Genomic DNA, 17688 nt, shown 5'->3' on the forward strand with positions numbered 1-17688 from the left:
CTCTTGCACTCAAAGGCTCTGAGGTTCTGCTCACGCATTATCCTCTCCTACCCTCATCCTTCCCCAACTCTGGGAACCTTCTGTTCGAACCTCTGGAATTCAGGACTTCCATCAGCACGACGAATGTCTTACTTGGCCCATCACTTTAAGCACTCATTAAAGGGCCAGGCTTCTTCCCTGTAAAATTACTGTGTTCCCATTGGCAGGTATAACTATTTGGTAAGGAGATAGGTTTGAACTATGTAAAGACACTGTTTTCGTCAACCCTTCCATTCATTTGTTTATTTTTGCATGTCTGTATGGACTCATGATTTCTGATTCTATTCAGTGGGCTCTCATAATCCATTGCTGCCGTTTCTTTCAGTGCTTATATTCAGTCTGATTTGGCCTCTGGGAGCCCCTTTTAGCCGGCTTTTCTGCCTTTTGGTCTATCCTCAGTATTCTCTGTGCCCTTTCTTGTCTACCGCACAGGATCTTCCAGGCTCATCATGCTCTTTGCTTACTCTGGCCCTGAAATTAGCTGTCTCTCCAAGGAGCTCTAATCCCTCTTAGTGTGGAATGGTATTTAGAACCTGAGATTCAAGTGTCAGACGCGCTCATTGCTGTCAGTGTGCTGCTAGCCCAGACCCACTCAGAGGACATGTAACTAACACCCGCGTGCACGCATGCAGATGCACACACACACACACACACACACACACACACACACACACACCTTTATATGAACATTTATTTCTCTACCTATCCATCTACATGTGGAACACCATGGGTTCATACAAATGTTTAACTTCAGTGCAACAACATGGGGATTAACCTGATTTTCTCTCTTTTTGTATTTGTACCTCCCTTCCGTGACAACGAGGAACTTAGCTCCCTTGCTCTTTCATCTACTTATAAACTCAATCCCTTGCATGTTTCCACCCTCGTACCTCTGCCACCACCCTCTCCCCATTGCACTTGAGCTGGACACCCTTCCCCGGGGGAGCTTCGCCACTGAGGGGTTCTAGTCACCCTTCTGGGACCTGACACCCAATGCTCGGTCACGCCTCTTCGTAGAAGCCCTCTTCACCCAGCTGGGGCATTTTATTTAACAAGAACACTTGGCCTTAATGGAATCGTACACCTTTTGTGTTCTTAAAACCATAGTGTTCTTACAGGGCTTTGCTATGGGTGTCAGAGCTCAAGGGGCCCGATGATTGTCAGGTCATGGGAGATAGTACTCAATAACCAGAGTGACTTTTCTTAGAGAAAAATAAGATAGTATAAATCCATCAGAATACTTCATTAATTTAAATGACTATGAACGTTAAACTTTACTATTAATAAAGATTTTCAAGTTGTGTTTTTTAAAAGATCATCTATAATGTCCTTACAAGAGACATAAAAGAAAAAAATGAGAGAGTTTGAAAATAAAAGAAGGAAAAAGGATAAGCCAGAACAGTATTGACTAAATAGAAGCTGGTGTGAGATAAAAATGATATCATTTATAATGGCACCAAGACACATGAAGTATTTATGTAAAAATCAAGTGAAATATGAATAAGATTTATATGCTGAGAACTACAAAACAATGATGAAAGAAATTTTTATGTTTCAATGGGGAAATAGTGTTCGAACATTGGAAGACTCGATATTTTTAAGATGTTAGTTCTTCCCAAATTCATACTTATATTCAATACATTTCTAGTCAAAAACCCAGCAGAAATTTTTGTAGAATAGATAAGCTGATTCTAAAACTTATATTTAAAGGCAAAATGTTAGGATAAAGTTAGAAAGAAAGACAAAAAATGTATATGATTCCACTTACCTAAGGCACATAGAATAATCAGATTTATAGAATCAAGAAGTAGAATAGGAGTTACCAGGGACTGGGGGAGTGGGGAATAGGGAGCTGGGTTTAATGGGTACAGAGTTTCAGTTGGAAAAGATGAAAAAATTATGGAGAAGGATGGTGGTGATTGTGCAACGATATGAAGGTACTTAATACCACTGTACTGTGCAATTAAAGATGGCTAAAATGGTGAATGTTATTAAGTATACTTTATCATAATAAAGATTTTTTTTTAAATTATTCGAATTGCCAAAATAATTTTGAAGTCCCACTGGGTGATTTCAAACCTGACGGTAGGGTTAGAGTAATCAATACAGTATAGTAAGTACAGACACATAGGTCAACAGACCAGAATAGACAATCCAGAAATACAACCCCATGTGGTTAATTTTTGACAAAAGTACAAAAGTAATTCAGTAGAGAAAGGATACAATTATCACCGTATGGTGCTGGAATAATTGAATATCCACCCATATGCAAAATAATCTTCATGTATGCCCCACACCATACACAAAAGTTAACTAAAAACTGGTCAGAGACCTAAATGTGTAATCTAAAACTATAAAAATGCTAGAAGAAAACATAGGAGAAAATATGTCCTTGGTTTAGGGAAAGTTGTCACATAAAATATCAAAAGCATAATCATGAGAGAAAAGTGATAAATTAAACTTCTTAAAAATTGAAAACTTTTGCTCTGCAAAAGACACCAGTCAAGGAATAAAAAACCACAAACTTGGTAAGAATATTTGCAAATTACATATCGACAAAGATGTGGATAGTAAAAAGCCCACTGAAAAACACTATCATTAGTCATTGGGAAAATACAAATTAAAACCACAATATGATGCCATCACGCTCCTATTAGAATGAAAAATAGTACTGACAGTACTAAGTGCTGACAAGAATACAGTGCAACCAGAATACTCATATATTGCTTATGGGAATGCAAAATGGTACAACCGTCTTGGAAAACTGAACAGTTTGGCGGTTTCTTGTTTCTTATAAGGTTAACCATAAACCTACCATACAACATAGCAAATCCCCAGGCGTTTGCTCATCAGAAATGACCACTATGTGCGCACAGAAGCCCTTTATTCGTAATTATCAGAGCAAGCTAATGTCTTTCAACTGACACATGTATAAACAAACCGTGGAATATTCTCCAGTGGAGTAGTCTGCCTCTCTAAAAAGAAACAAACTCCTGATACACACAAAAGCATGGATGACTGCCAGACGCTTTATCCTAGGGAAAGAAGGCAGTCTGAAAAGGCTACATACTGTATGATTCCATTTAGATGACATTCTGGAAAGGGCAAGACTATTGGAACAGAAAGCAGTGGTTGCCAAGGAGTGAGGGTTGGCTGTGACTGCGGGGGGACATTGTTTATCGTCTCCAGAACTGTTGTGTACCTTCACGGTGTTGGTGTGTTGTACTTTGATTGTGAAACCTGGCAAAAATATTCACTAAAAAAGGTGAGTTTTATTATTTGTGAGTTGTAGCTCAACATACCTGAGTTAAAAAAAAAACAAAAACAAAAATAGGCATATTGTTTTGTTTTCAGACATTGAGTAGTGATGGATTGTTTGTAGAGGTTTGTAATTCGTTTTGTTAAAACCATAGAATATGGGCTGAGGTCATCTCATGTCAATTTCCTCATTTTTCAATGAATGAAAAAAGCCAGAGGAGGAAATGACACATGACAAAGAACAATCACCTTTTGCGATGTGATTGTATAAATAAGCTGCTTCAGAGGCTGGGATCCGCGTTACTTTTTTGTTGTTTTCTGCCGACGTAGCGAAACAGAGTCCAGGAAAACTCCTGGCATCTGTTGGGTTGAACCCAGAAATCCACAGCAGATTTTCAGATTTGAATGTACAATGTTGGAACCTCACTTTGGCTAATTCTAGGACCAAAAGTTCCTGATGCAGTTGTCTGCTAAAAATTGGTTTAGGATACACACATGACGGATCTCACAACATTGCTCACGTTGGCTTCATTTCATAAACTGTGTCTTACAACTGCACGGTTACGTTTTGTGAGAAGTTGTACCCTAGTGGCTGCCAACTTTTTAGATTTGGAGCCCCGCCTCCAAAGCTGCACACTCAGTCACAAATGTAAGAGTGACTCGGGAAAGCTTCTCTGCCTGTGGTGTTGGTTGACCCAAGCCCAGCAGCACTGAGGGACTTCCATTGATCACAGTGCAAAATCCACTGCTCCCACACCCACGTTTGGGAAGAGGGCCACAATGGTGGCTCACAGACAGCTAGCCAGGCTGAATGATTCCAGACTGAATCTGGTTCTTGTTAACAGGGCTTATCAGTCAGTGGAGTTCTTGAGAAGAGAAGTCTGTGGCATCAGTTAACAGTAACAGATCTCTGTCCCAGAAGTCACCTCTCACTGTATAAAATTGTGCTTAATGTCATTGTTCCATTTCATCTGACCATTCTACTCTCCCTTTTTAAAATCTAACTCTAGACTCAGAAGAGAGGGGAGATCAGAATTCAGTTTGTTGTATTTAGGTGTTACCAAACTTTCGAAAGGGAAGGAGAGATGGAGAATTGTATATATGGGTCTGGAGCTCAGGAGAGAAAATGTAAACTGCACATAAAAACAGGTGAGAATTTCCACACTGAGATGGTACTGGGAGCTGAGGGTGTGGTCAGAGAAGGCTCACAGGAAGGGGCCGGACTGCTGAGGAAGCCAGCAGTCCAGGGCTGGGCAGAGGAGGATGAATGTATATGGAGGCCAAGGAGAGAAGCTAAGAGAGCCTGGTGTCCTGGAAATCGAGTGAGGATAGGGTACCAACGAGAAAGAGGTCCAGTGTTAAATGCTGCTGAGAAAGCAAAGGGAATGAAGTTTAAAAATGTCCACGAGATTTAATAGCATGATGGTCACTGGTGATCTCCACAATTAAGTCTTCTATCCTTTGTGGTCATTCTTCATGATGAAAAATTCTTTGAGAACAGACCCTTTGAATAGAGCTTCACGTCCTCCTATATGGTTTTGTGCTTAAGAAATGGCCACCGAACAGTTGCTATATTGTAAACTTACCTGATACACATGAAACCTCAAGAAGGTGTCATGGTGGCGGGGGGGTGGGGGGTGGGGGCACCTGGGTGGTTCAGTCAGTTGAGTGTCCGACTTCAGCTCGGGTCGTGATCTCACAGCTGATGAGTTCAAGCCCTGCGTCAGGCTCTGTGCTGACGGCTCAGAGCCTGGACCCTGCTTTGGATTCTCTCTCTCTCTCTCTCTCTCTCTGAAAAATTAAAAAATAATAAAAACATTAAAAAAAATTTTTTTCAATGGTACCATGGGGGTGGGGGTGATGGAACTGTTGTGTACCCTGATTGTATCAGTGGCTACACGTGTTAAAACTCATAGAATGGTACACCTCAAAACAGCCCATTTTATTACATTTTAATTTAAAAAAACAGTTTTAAATAGTAATGGTAAGAGTCTTTTTCTTACATGGTGGCGACTCTCGGGTGTTTATTGTGAAGTGACTCTTTCAATCTCATACGTATTTCCTAAATAGTCCTTTGTATTACGCAAGGGTTAATGAAATATTGACAATTTAATAAAAACAACGAAGGTTTTAAGCAAAGAGAAATCCAGAAGAGTGCCAATAGAAGATTTACGAAAATGCATCTATAATTTTAGCTGATACTAAAAGAAAAGGAAAGCAAAAACAAAATCTCTGTTGTCTCGTCTTTTTAACAGACAGGAATGGGTCACTTGCGTGTTACAAAGGATGGTCTTCGCCTGGAAGGGGAGTCAGAATTTTTATTCCCATTGTACGCCAAGGAAATACACTCCAGAGTGGTAAGAAAGTGATGAAACATGCAAATGTGTTGTGTTTTATGAAAAATTAATAATCGTTAAGCATAGAAATTCAGCTATTTCGGAAGAGAGTTCTTAGAACGTATATATGTACACGCGTTCATGTTACACGCTTTATAAAAGCTTGGTAGAAGGTTGTAAAACTTATTTCCGATATTATATTATAAAAAGATGCCATTTTCATGTGCTTCAGCTCTGAACTCGGTGGCCTCAGAAATTTAAACCATAATTAAAAACGTTTGGTAATTAAAACCTTTATCAAAGGCAATCTAAACCTCTTTCCATTAGTGCAGGTAATTTAAAGACACTTTTCTCAAGGCATTTAAAATTATCTGAGAAGCTTAGAAAGAAATTAGTTTCATTGTGGCACGTTCTGTACTACTTACGCTAATTATAGATTATGGTCCTGTGGGATTCTCCACAAGTAGATGAAACATATCTGTTAAATAATTGTGTGACTTTAAAAATAAATCTGCCTCCGTATTATCTTCATTTACCTCCATGAAATTTGTAACAAATAGAGCCAAGCGTGAAACACAGTCAAATAGCTTTTGTAATATGTTCTATTTTTCTTCATGTGATGCTATGGACTTCGTAGTAAAGGTAAACCTTTTGCTAAATTATTGGTTGGGTGTCATCTCAATAAAATGTTGAGACTTCACCCAACTGTAACCTACCGGTTGGATGAAGAGTGTACTGTTTGTTTTCGTCCCGCGTTTACACATGTGAAAGGAGGTGTCAGTACCTCCTACATGCTGAGGCTCTTCGAGTGACTCTAGGGCAGTTGGAAAGGATACAAAAGGCCAACCGCTGAGAAGCATGTGGTCTTCTAGGAGGGGTAAAGCACACCCCCACACAGCCATCAGAACGGTCACCAAGCCCTACTACCAACCATAATGGGATGCCGTGTAAGACTTGCACATAAATACACTGCCAAGGAGTCTCGAGAGTGCAAAGCACATCAGTAGCTCTTAGGCACTATTGTATTACTTGTGATAATGTCTCAGTTGACAGGAGGAACCCACAAATGACCTGGAATAGGACAGGCTGATACATGCGTGAGCCAGATGCCATGAGCTTAGCTGAAGAGCTAAGACACTTAACGTGAATCGTGATGGCATTTCAGTGTATTAAATAGCCGTGTCATATGGAAACATGAGGAATAAACCCAAACTTATGTAAAGGGGGAAGTCAGATGTGAGCAAAGAATTTAAATATTAGAACCATTCCCCCCCCCCCCCCCCAGAGTTATGCTGGCTGATTCCCTACCTATAGTTTTGAGGAGAGAAGACTGGTAAAATAGCCTGATGGCTGAAATCAGGTGATTAGTTCTAGCAAATTTAATATTCTGGACTTAATAGTACTTTTAGTTATATCTTATCAGATTTTTCATATTCCATATACTTAAAAAAAATCAGGGAGCAAAATTATGTCAATTATTTTAGATAATCATATATTAAACTCTTACAATGATGCATTGATGCAGTATGTCGATCAATACATAAAATTATAGAAACATTTGGAATGATATTATGTGATCACAGAGCTATAAAGTATCTGGTAACTAATATGGCTTTCCAATAATTGGATTAACTGAACACAATTAGGTCTTATATATTCTGTGTGCACTGATGTATTACTTATGTTTCCTTTTCAAAGATGAGTCTAGGAGGTAATTTTCCATAAAATTACAGAAATGGATTTACAAAATTTGGCACATATTAATTTATGTATATTGCTGAGGTGAGAGAATTTCCTTATTCTAAATATAATTCAACATGGTACTCTGGCTTGTAACATGTGATTACTTGGTAACTCTTCAAAGCTAATACATGAGGTCCTGTGAAGATTGTGCCTGGAACTCATGATTTATAACCACCTATCCTGCCCATTATTAACCTAAGCACATAGCAATTATAACTGATAAAACAAAAAAGTTGTAGTTAGCAACATGCAGACATCGTCAAAGATGAAATGAAAGCAAAACACGCAATGGTAAAGCTTTACTTGGAATGATTGTCTTTGAAGTTCGCAGTCCTGGAAAGAGGCAGGGACAGCTTACGGTCAAAGCCCACAGAGACACAGGGACCAGAATGTTGCCCGATGGGACTGCTTGGGGCTCTAGCCAGACCCACTGCATGAGACAGCAGTGAAAGGCAGAAAATAGTTGCACCTACTGCCCAGACTTGAATAAAGATGCCAGACCAAGACCCGAATGTCATCCGAGGACACGAGCCCTGAGCCACCATGACAAGGCTGAGAAACCCAGGGGTCTCAGTGAAAACAATGGGGAAGCCCTTAGACAGGCTCGGTAAATCCAGAAATCAAAATACATCCACAAAGGGAAGCTTGAGACTGAGACTGGAAACCACATAAGGAAGCCTTCATCTAAAAAAAGGATTCCAACTAAACTCCCCAGAAAGAGAATTAACTTCCAACTAAGTAGAAATAATCATTCTGAAAATGACTGGAAAAGCACACTTAAGCATCTCACAGAGATAAAGCTGTTTTTGAGGAGCTTCTATGAAAAAGACAAGAAATGATAAAAATCAAAACAGGTAATACGAGACAGAAATGACAGGAAACAGACTTACCCGCTTTTATTAAACAACTAAAAAACTTGAAAATGTATCAGAAACCATGGTTTTTGCTGTGGCCTGGAAGTTACATGTTGAAACCCTAACCCCCAGGGTGATGGTATTGGGAGGTGGGATTTTGGCGACTTCCTCATGAGGGAATCAGTGCCCTGATCAGGGAGGCCCAGAGAGCTCCCTCACCCCTTCCACCAGGTGAGCTGGAGGCTGGGAGGCCCCTTCTGTGAACCCGAAAGTGAGTCTCACTGGACACACCAAATCTGCCAGCACCATGACCTTGGACTTCCCAGTGTCCGGAACTGCGAGAAAGAAACCTTTGTTGTTTATAAGCCACCGAGTCTCTGGTGTTCTGTCAGAGCACCAAAATGGAGTAGGACAGTTTGCAGACGTTGGACAGTGGCGGTCAGGACAGTTCTCTCTGAGAGGCGGACACAAGAGGTGAGCCCCAGGACCGCCCCAGTTTGCTACTTGCAGAGAGTTTCGAAGGCCACGGTGAGGGAGCGGGGCCGACGAAGAGGCAGGGGTCCTCCCCGAGTTGAGAAGATATGGTTGGGAGTCCAAGGAAGAGCAGCCAACCTAAAGCTCACAGGCTAAAGCTCCCCATTGAGGAGGCCACCACGCAGGGAGAGCCCCGAGACGGCGGGAGGTGAGCCCCTCCTCACACCCCTGCACGCTGAGGCACTACGTAAGAGACCGGTAAACCGTTAACTCTTACCGTGCTACTTATTTTTGAACAATGTGACGACAAGTGTCCAGGTCACATCAGTGGATGAAACACGAGATGCCGATGGGTCATCTGCTTCCACGAAGCGATGGGGAGAATTTCGGACCTGCCAGAGCTCCAGAGCCTTCCGGAAACTTCTTTCCTTCTGAAAAATCGCAGTACTCACCCCAACTTTGGAAGACATTCGGTTCCCTCTGAATGGATCATTAACCCGCCTGAATCCAACCACCAAATCGTTGCGTTCTTTCTTGAAGAAAATGGCTTATGTAAGAGCAAACGATCTTCTGTAATGCAAAACCAGCCATTCGGAACTATGATGCCACAGGAGGCGCTTGTGACATAAAGCCACCTTATCTTCCAACAAAAGTTTAAAAAATACAGATATCTGACAGATTTTAAAAAGCTCTTGTGAAGTCGTGAAAAGGCTTTACATTTTGAAAACAAGTAATGTGGTGTTTCTTACAGAAGAACTAACCATGCTCTGATTTATCTTCTAAAAATATGTCATGTCCTGGACATAGATATTAAAAAAATTTTAATATTTTAATATTTTGTTAAGAAATTTTTATTCCTTGGAACAGGAAAAAACACTGATTAAAACGCGATTATTTTATTTTATTTTTTTTTTTTTTAATTTTTTGTTTTCAACGTTTATTTATTTTTGGGACAGAGAGAGACAGAGCATGAACGGGGGAGGGGCAGAGAGAGAGGGAGACACAGAATCGGAAACAGGCTCCAGGCTCCGAGCCGTCAGCCCAGAGCCCGACGCGGGGCTCGAACTCCCGGACCGCGAGATCGCGACCTGGCTGAAGTCGGACGCTCAACCGACTGTGCCACCCAGGCGCCCCTAAAACTCGATTATTTTAGATCTTCACCCAGAGAGCTAACGTGGTACACTGTAGCCATTGCATGCGAGCAGTGCGAACCCATAAAAATATTATAATTTATGAAAAAAGGAGTTAGGACACCCTGTAGCAGCGAGGAAATGGATTTTGCCAGCAACCACATGAGCTTAGAAGAAGCTCTTGAGTCTGGAATGAATCCTCAGCCTTTCAGTCCCCTTGAGACCCTGAACAGGGGACCAAGGTAGCCTGTGCCTAGACTCCTGACCCACAAAATCTATAATATAATAAATACGTATTGTTTGAAACTGTTGGAGTAAAAAATTTTCATGTACTCTTTTAACATAGTATAATCCAAGATTTTAAAATACTGTGTAGGGCCACAGGATCTCTGACTATGGAAAAAGTATCTTATATAAATCCTAAATTTATATATGAATACAAATATACAGTCATTTTATTTTTTATTTAAAATTTTTAATGTTTGTTTATTTTGGAGAGAGAGAGAGAGAGACAGAGCGTGAGTGGGGAGGAGCAGAGAGAGGGAGACACAGAATCCCAAGCAGGCTCCCGACTCTGAGCTGTCAGCACACAGCCCGACGTGGGGCTCGAACCCACGAACCGCGAGATCGTGACCTGAGCTAAAATCGGACACTTAACCGACCGAGCCACCCGGGTGCCCCACAGTCATTTTGAATACTATCTATTCATTGGGGTGCCCGGGTGGCTCAGTCACTTGAGTGTTTGACTCTTGACTTTGGCTCAGGTCATGATCCCAGGATCGTGAGATCAAGCCCCGCGTTGGGCTCTACACCGACGCACTGAATGTGGAGCCTGCTTAAGATTCTCCCTCTCCATCCCTTTGGTTGTTCCTGCCCACGGAACGCACATGTACACAGTAAAAATAAGTCTAAAAATATGTCTCTCTAAAAATAAGTGAGTAAATGAGTGAATAGTATGTATTTGTCACATTTTGTAAATGCCCTTCTAGGATTCATCTCTGCTTCTGCAGTCAACTCAGAATGTGACCGTCAACGCACGCAACTCTGAAGGGGAGGTCACAGGCAGGTTAAAAGTGGGTGAGTCTAACCTCTTCACAGTGCTTTGCATGTGAGTGGTCCGTGGATAGTTGTGCTGAATGGATACACGTCTCTCTTCTGAAGAATTCACAGTTACTCATGAACAATTACAGTACGAGTTTTCTAAATATCATGCTGTGTTGACTGCAGAGAGTAGTTGGCATCACGAGGGAGACAGTCTGAGATATTTTAATTAAAGTTATTGCGATTGCAAGAAATAGAGGACCATTCAAGGTAGGAAAAGACACATGATTAGTACAGAACGCAGAGGAATCTCAGAGACCAAAGGAAAGGAGCCAAAGTGTCTGGCCTCAAAAGAACAGAGACCAGGGGCTAAGAGCCAAAAGATTCTCTCTCGCTCTTCCTCTCCCCACCCCTCCTTCACCTTCCCTTTCCCCTCGCCCATGTACCCCTCCTTTCTACAGCATCTCTGCCCATTATTTTCACTTGGCCACATCGGTTCTGACTGTGTAGGACGTACAGGACCTCTCTGGTTCTTCATCTGATAGGCTGTGCTTCTCAACACCGGCCAGCGTGGTCTTTAGTTTCATGAATTCTAAATTCACAATAAAGTACTCTAATTGGCCCGAGTAATGTGTGTAACCAACTGCCCGGGGGCAGCTATGTATCCTATCCAACCAGCTAAGACCAGAGAGTAAGCTCACCCAGCAGTGAGATCACACGAACTCTTATACAGTGAGAAAAAAAAGGATTACCGAGAAAGATCATCGGTGGAAGAAATGAAAGGAAGAAATTCCTTTCACCTAGTGAAAGGAATGTGTATCCATTCTCTATACTATCAGCAGTCTATACATGTGCCAAATCTAAGAAACTGAGTGGCCTTCTGGGTTATGGGAAAACAGATGAAAAGTGTCCCGCCAGCACCAACTGGTAACTTTCAACGTCTCTTTTTCACGAAACAGAATAATGTTACATTGGAAACTGCAGCCGTATATTAGCCTGATGATTCCTTTTTATCATGCTGATACACAAGTTCCATATTATATGTTCTGCTTTAATCTTCATAACTTACTTCTCTTTTGCTTAGAAGGTTGTTCGATCACTAAGTCCAGTGAGATTCTCAGTGGTTCCAGACATGAACCTGAGTTTATTCAGCGTACATGTTCTTGAAACGTGTCTAAAATCAAATCATATTTTCTTGAAAGATTATGTAGGATTATGATTTATCTTTACCATTATTTCACAGACTTCTTTGGCTCTAGCTTTTATATGTTTGAGGGATTTTTGCTCATCTTTTGTCATTCATTTCCCATTTGTTGGATGCCTACATGCATCTTTCTGTATGCTGTCACATGTAAATAATATGTACGTACCCCTTAGGAGCTCCACAAGAAAAAGACTCCCTTTATATTCTTATAAAAATGATTTACTACAAATACTTATTTCCTCATTTAATTTTTTGTTGAATGTAGATTTTCATATATCGTACAAGAGAGTTAGGGGCACCTGGGTGGCTCAATCCATTAAGTTTCCGACTTCGGTCATGATCTCACAGTTCGTGGGTTCAAACCCTGCATCAGGCTCTGTGCTGACAGCTCAGAGCCTGGAGCCTTTTTCCAATTCTGTGTCTCCCTCTCTCTCTGCCCCTCCCCCACTGATGCTCTCCCCCCCCCCAAAATAAACACTTTTTAAAATTTTTTAAAAATTTTAAAAAAAGAGAGTTAGATGTAATATAAATCTGCCTCCAATTCCATGAATGAAAAAAACTGAAGCAGTGAAAAGCGAATTTGCTCAAGAACACAGCTATTTAGCAGAGCAAGCCAAACCAGGAGTTAGCAGGAATTAGTAGTTTAGCAGGAAAAGCAGACCCCAGGACTTCTCTCCCTCAGCCCGGAATGTACCACTCCCTCTCTCCAATCAGATTTCCTTAAATTATGGCACACCAGTTTCCTTAAATTATGGCCCTATTTCCTGCAAATATGGTTACCATTTTTGTCACCAAGGAATTTACTTTAAAAAATTAAAAAAAAAAAATTTCCCACTAGAATTACATTGGTTTAAATTGTTCACCTTAAATCTTGAGTTTTAACCTGGGTGTTTCGTGCTTGATATAATGTTAAAGCTGGTGATTTTTCTTAAACCCTTGGTTGAAAAGCCTCTGCTATGTGGTGGACCCTGAAGCAGGGAATACTGCCCAGCTCACCGAGGGTATTTTCAAGTAAACGACTTCCGCAATCACAGCCATTCCGGCCTCACGTTTCTGGGAAGAAGTTAAATGTAGCCAACCTGGACATTAAAATGTAATTTATGTGAACTAGCCAAATTCATCCCATGTAATGAAATGAATACTTGCTCATTACTAAACCACTGAAAACAATGGCAACCAGTACGGTCAAAACCAAAAGTCTTAAATCCCCAAAGAAGTCAAACACTGACATGAACAATAGCTAACACTCTGAATCCTTGAGCTGAAAGATACCAACTCATAGCAAAATAACGGGAAAACTTACTAACTGTGAGTTCAGCTCTGGTTGCCTACCAGTCATTTTCTTTTGATTTCAAATAACAGAGACGAATTCTGGTTAGCTTAAAAAAGTTTACACAGGAGGGCTGGTCGGGTTCGGCAGTACGGGTTTTCTGAGGACCGAGCCGGGCTGCAGCCAGTGGTTCCTGGGGAACCACCAGCTTTCCGGCAACTGGCAGTCGGTATAGAGTTTGATCAAGCAGGGCCGCTGGCCTCTCTGCCCTGCGATTTCTCTAGAGTTATGGTCACTACCAATCCAACTGGGGATTTTCAGCTAACAACCAAATGAACCCACTGGGGAGGCTGGTAATGTTTATGGCTCAATTTGGTCACCATCGCGCAGACACCCAAATCATTTTCCTGGGTGCTGAAAGATGTCCTCTGTCACAATCACACTGTCTTAGATCCAGGTGTTCGAATAGCAAAGCTGAGAAGTAAGAATCTCATTAACCCATTAAGTTGGTTCGGGTTCTTGGAACTTATGCATAGCCATGGTAAGCTTCTGCAAAAGCCTTTGTATACCCAGAGCGTGAGTGTGACTAATATCAAGAATAGAAATGTAAAACAAAAGGATAAAGTGAATGTAGTGTTGCAGAGTTTCATGGACCCTCTATTAAGGAACATAGAGGTGCACCTGCAGCCAAGATGTCTTTGGGTGTAATGATTGAACTCAGCAGAAGAAACATCAGAAGTGAGGTCGAAAATACCAGTGTTATCCCAGCTGCATGTTTCTCTGAGGTTACCTAGATATTGCTGCTTTGCAATCCTTCCCAGGGAAAAGGAGACAGAGGACAGTGACTGCAAACCTGAAGACAGGGGACCTTCCGGTGCAGCACGCCCCAGGGAAGAGACGCTCCAAACACAGCACAGGGTCGCAACAGGCTGTGGATGTAAGAATATCCTCGAGAGACCAAAGCAGGACAGTGACAGACATGTTTGACATTTCAGCCACTTGATTCATGACCCACCCCCCCCCCCAGGTTAGCAAATAAATTACTAAAGCACACAGCAAGTTCTGACAAGAGATTTGAAGTAAGGGTGATGCTCAGGGACCTCTTCTCCAGACTGGTGGGAATTCATGCACTTTTTCTCTTTAGCTTTGATCCTTTGGGCAGGGGTTTCTGCAGCCCCGTCGAAGAGAAATAACCAAGAGCCTTCTGTTTGCTGCCCAAGCGTGCCATCATTGCTCAAAGCTGAGGCCAACAAGTTTGTAATTGACCAAAGGTCTAGGAAAGTCATGACAGTAGTAATCAACACTATTCCAAGACAGGTCATAGCTCCTCTGGCTATGACCGAGACCCCTCCAAGATCTGGCCTGTGTAAAACACACAAAAAGAAAACTGTGATGACATCATCTGGAACTTTGGTTCAGCTCTCCTGAGCACCATATCCGCAGATGTTGCAGAAGAAATCCTGGAGTGAGCCTACGGAGACCTCGATAGAAGCACGAGTGCAAGAATACAGAGAATTCGGGGCGCCTGGGTGGCACAGTCGATTAAGCGTCCGGCTTCAGCCAGGTCACGATCTCGCGGTCCGTGAGTTCGAGCCCCGCGTCGGGCTTGGGCTGATGGCTCAGAGCCTGGAGCCTGTTTCCGATTCTATGTCTCCCTCTCTCTGCCCCTCCCCTGTTCATGCTCTGTCTCTCTCTGTCCCAAAAATAAATAAACGTTGAAAAAAAAATTTAAAAAGAAAAAAAAAAAAGAATACAGAGAATTCGATGCTAGATTGCATCTCAGAAGCAGACATTCTAGAATTCAAAAGAAGAGGAAGAGAATGACAGATGGGTGGGGAAGTGCCAGTCTCAGGGAGGGGAGAATGTCGATGGTGAATGGGTTGACACGGACCACTCTTCCCTGTAGAACAGCAAGCATTTGCCAAGAATCTGACCGGCACACTCTCAGAGGGGAAATCCAAAACTTGTGCCTTCAGCACCAGGCAGATTCTAACCCGGAAAGACTTCCAGAAACTCCACCTGGATTTTTCTCCAACTGAGGAACAAATAGTACTTCCCCCAGGAAACCCCAAAATTAAGTGTATTGAAATACCACCAGTGGGCCCAGAGACAAGTGATGCCCACTTAAGGATATCAAACGTTTTCATAAGAACCCAAGTCTAAAGAGGAGACAAAACTGGCAACTACAGTGGCTGGAAAGACAAACCAGAAACAGTAGGTTCGGAAGAAAACCTAAATGAATCCACTTTCCGGTCCCACAAAAAAAAGACAAAGGGGCAGGGGCTACTTACTGGGTGGCTCACCCTGACTTCGGCTCAGGTCACGATCTCCTGGCTCATGGGTTTGAGCCCCGCACTGGGCTCTGTGCTGACAGCCCAGAGCCCGCTTTGGATCCTCTGTCTTTCTCTCTCTCTGCCCCTCCCCCAATAGCACGCGCTCTCTCGCCCTCTCTCCCAAAAATAAACATTTTGAAAGAAACTTCAAAAACTACTTAAATCTCCAGATGTATAGGTGAACTGTTGAATAACCACAGTGCATCCGCGTGAATACCATGCATCTGTTAAAAAGAATAAGGATGACACCTGTGAATTGATTCGGAGTAACTCCCGGGGCATATTTGGAAGCGATAAAAGTAAAGTGCAGAAGCTTACCTATTGTAGGCTACCTTCATGGAAGTAGGAAAGGGCTAGAAGGAAAGATACATGTGTTTGCTCATTTGTGGGCAGAAGAAATAGAGGAAGCATAAGGCCGAAATAGACTGGCTCCCTGCCCGGCTGCCTGGGAAGAGGCTGGGGGGCCAGGACTGAGGCAGAGGGGTGAGGAGGGAATCACACATGCAATTAAAGCTGTCAGGGATTCTGTATGTCAGGAAAAACTTGGTTGTATTTTCACCGGAGAAAACCCTTCGGCCAATTTCACAAACTTAATTAGTCAGGTCCTAAAACCGTCCTTTATTTCTTTCTTTCATTTTTTCATTTCCTTCTTTGTACCAAAGCCGCTCGTTAAAAATTTTCCTTTACCAGATAGCTCTTGTTTTTTTTACCACCAAGGTAGAGTTTGAATTTCATCTCTTAGCTCCACTGCAGAAGAAGATTATTTGCTTGGCTGTAATCAGTGTCCAGCGAGGTTCATAAAAACAGGTAGAATATTAATAAAATCCAAAAGATTAATTAGAAACTCAGTTATTTTAAGAGATGATTATCCCTGTGGTTATGGGCTAGGGAATGATGTTTTCTGAAGTGGAAACGTGTTCAAAGTTAACATTCGATGCCTCCTTGTTTTTAATAAAATGAAGACAGAATTCTGTTCACTTCTGAGCCTTTCCTCTAGTATTTCCCTCTATCTGGCATGTGTCATTCTCCCTTCATCAGGGAAATGGAAAGTCTTTCTTCAAGGTCAGCTCAGACATCATTTCCCCAAGGTGCCATTCCTGACCCACAAGGACAGACCATGGATTCCGGGTTCTCATTAAACATTGCCCATGCTTGTATCATAGCGCTTACCAAATTGTCCTGAAGCTAGGTTTATATGCTTTGCTTTTCAGTGCACTAAGTTGTGAGCTATATCCCACTTGTTTATATATCCAAGGTTCTTAGCACAAAACCTTGAACATAAAAAAACATGCCATAAATATGTGCTGAGTGGTACACTCAGTTTTTTACATTTTTTAAAGTTTATTATTATTATTATTATTATTATTATTATTATTATTATTTTTAGTAATCTCTACACCCAACGTGGGGCTCAAACTCATGACCCTATGATCAAGAGTCATATTTTTGCATTTTCTTTTTCTTAAGTTTGTATCTTTATTTTTGAGAGAGAGAGAGAGAGAGAGAGAGAGAGAGAGAGAGAGAGAGAAATTCCAAATAGGCTCCACACTGTCAGTGCAGAGTCTGATGCGGGGCTTAAACTCAGAAACCGTGGGATCATGACCTGAGCCGAAGTCAGACGCTTAGCTGACTGAGCCACCCAGGCCCCCCTGCATTTACTTTGACTTGAGTAAGGGTTTATATGGTTTCCCTACTCATGAAAATTATGCAACTAAACTCGTTGAACATTTCGTCACCATATATGAAACAATGGTTACAGGAAAAAAAAAATCGTGTCGTTTAACCCTTTTTACTTAATCAAGCCCCCTAGAACTGTTATATGAGTCTCCAATAAGCTAAACGGTGAAGTCTTACTGGAGAAATTATTCCAGGTTTTTTTTCCCCCTCTCAATTTTAAATTCAGATAACTTAATATTCATGATTTAATGCAAATCAGTACTTCTATGATAAATGTCTAAGGTATATCCGTGATCCAGAAGAGATAAATGGTGCCGCTGAATCCCTGA

At 41.8% G+C, this 17688-nt stretch overlaps 1 protein-coding gene across 3 annotated transcripts in view; it reads left to right on the plus strand.

Moving 5' to 3' along the window:
• Positions 1–17688, plus strand: part of SGCG (sarcoglycan gamma) — a 104137-nt gene that overhangs the window by 46583 nt on the left and 39866 nt on the right. For all 3 annotated transcript variants that reach the window (XM_040448020.1, XM_040448019.1, XM_040448021.1), the window contains exons 3-4: positions 5553–5654; positions 10824–10911. In XM_040448020.1, coding sequence (XP_040303954.1) covers positions 5553–5654; positions 10824–10911 — 190 coding nt within the window. The remainder of the gene's footprint in view (positions 1–5552; positions 5655–10823; positions 10912–17688) is intronic.

Source organism: Herpailurus yagouaroundi, unplaced genomic scaffold, assembly GCF_014898765.1.
Source record: "Herpailurus yagouaroundi ecotype Mexico unplaced genomic scaffold, PumYag 197, whole genome shotgun sequence".
Lineage (NCBI taxonomy): Eukaryota > Metazoa > Chordata > Mammalia > Carnivora > Felidae > Herpailurus > Herpailurus yagouaroundi.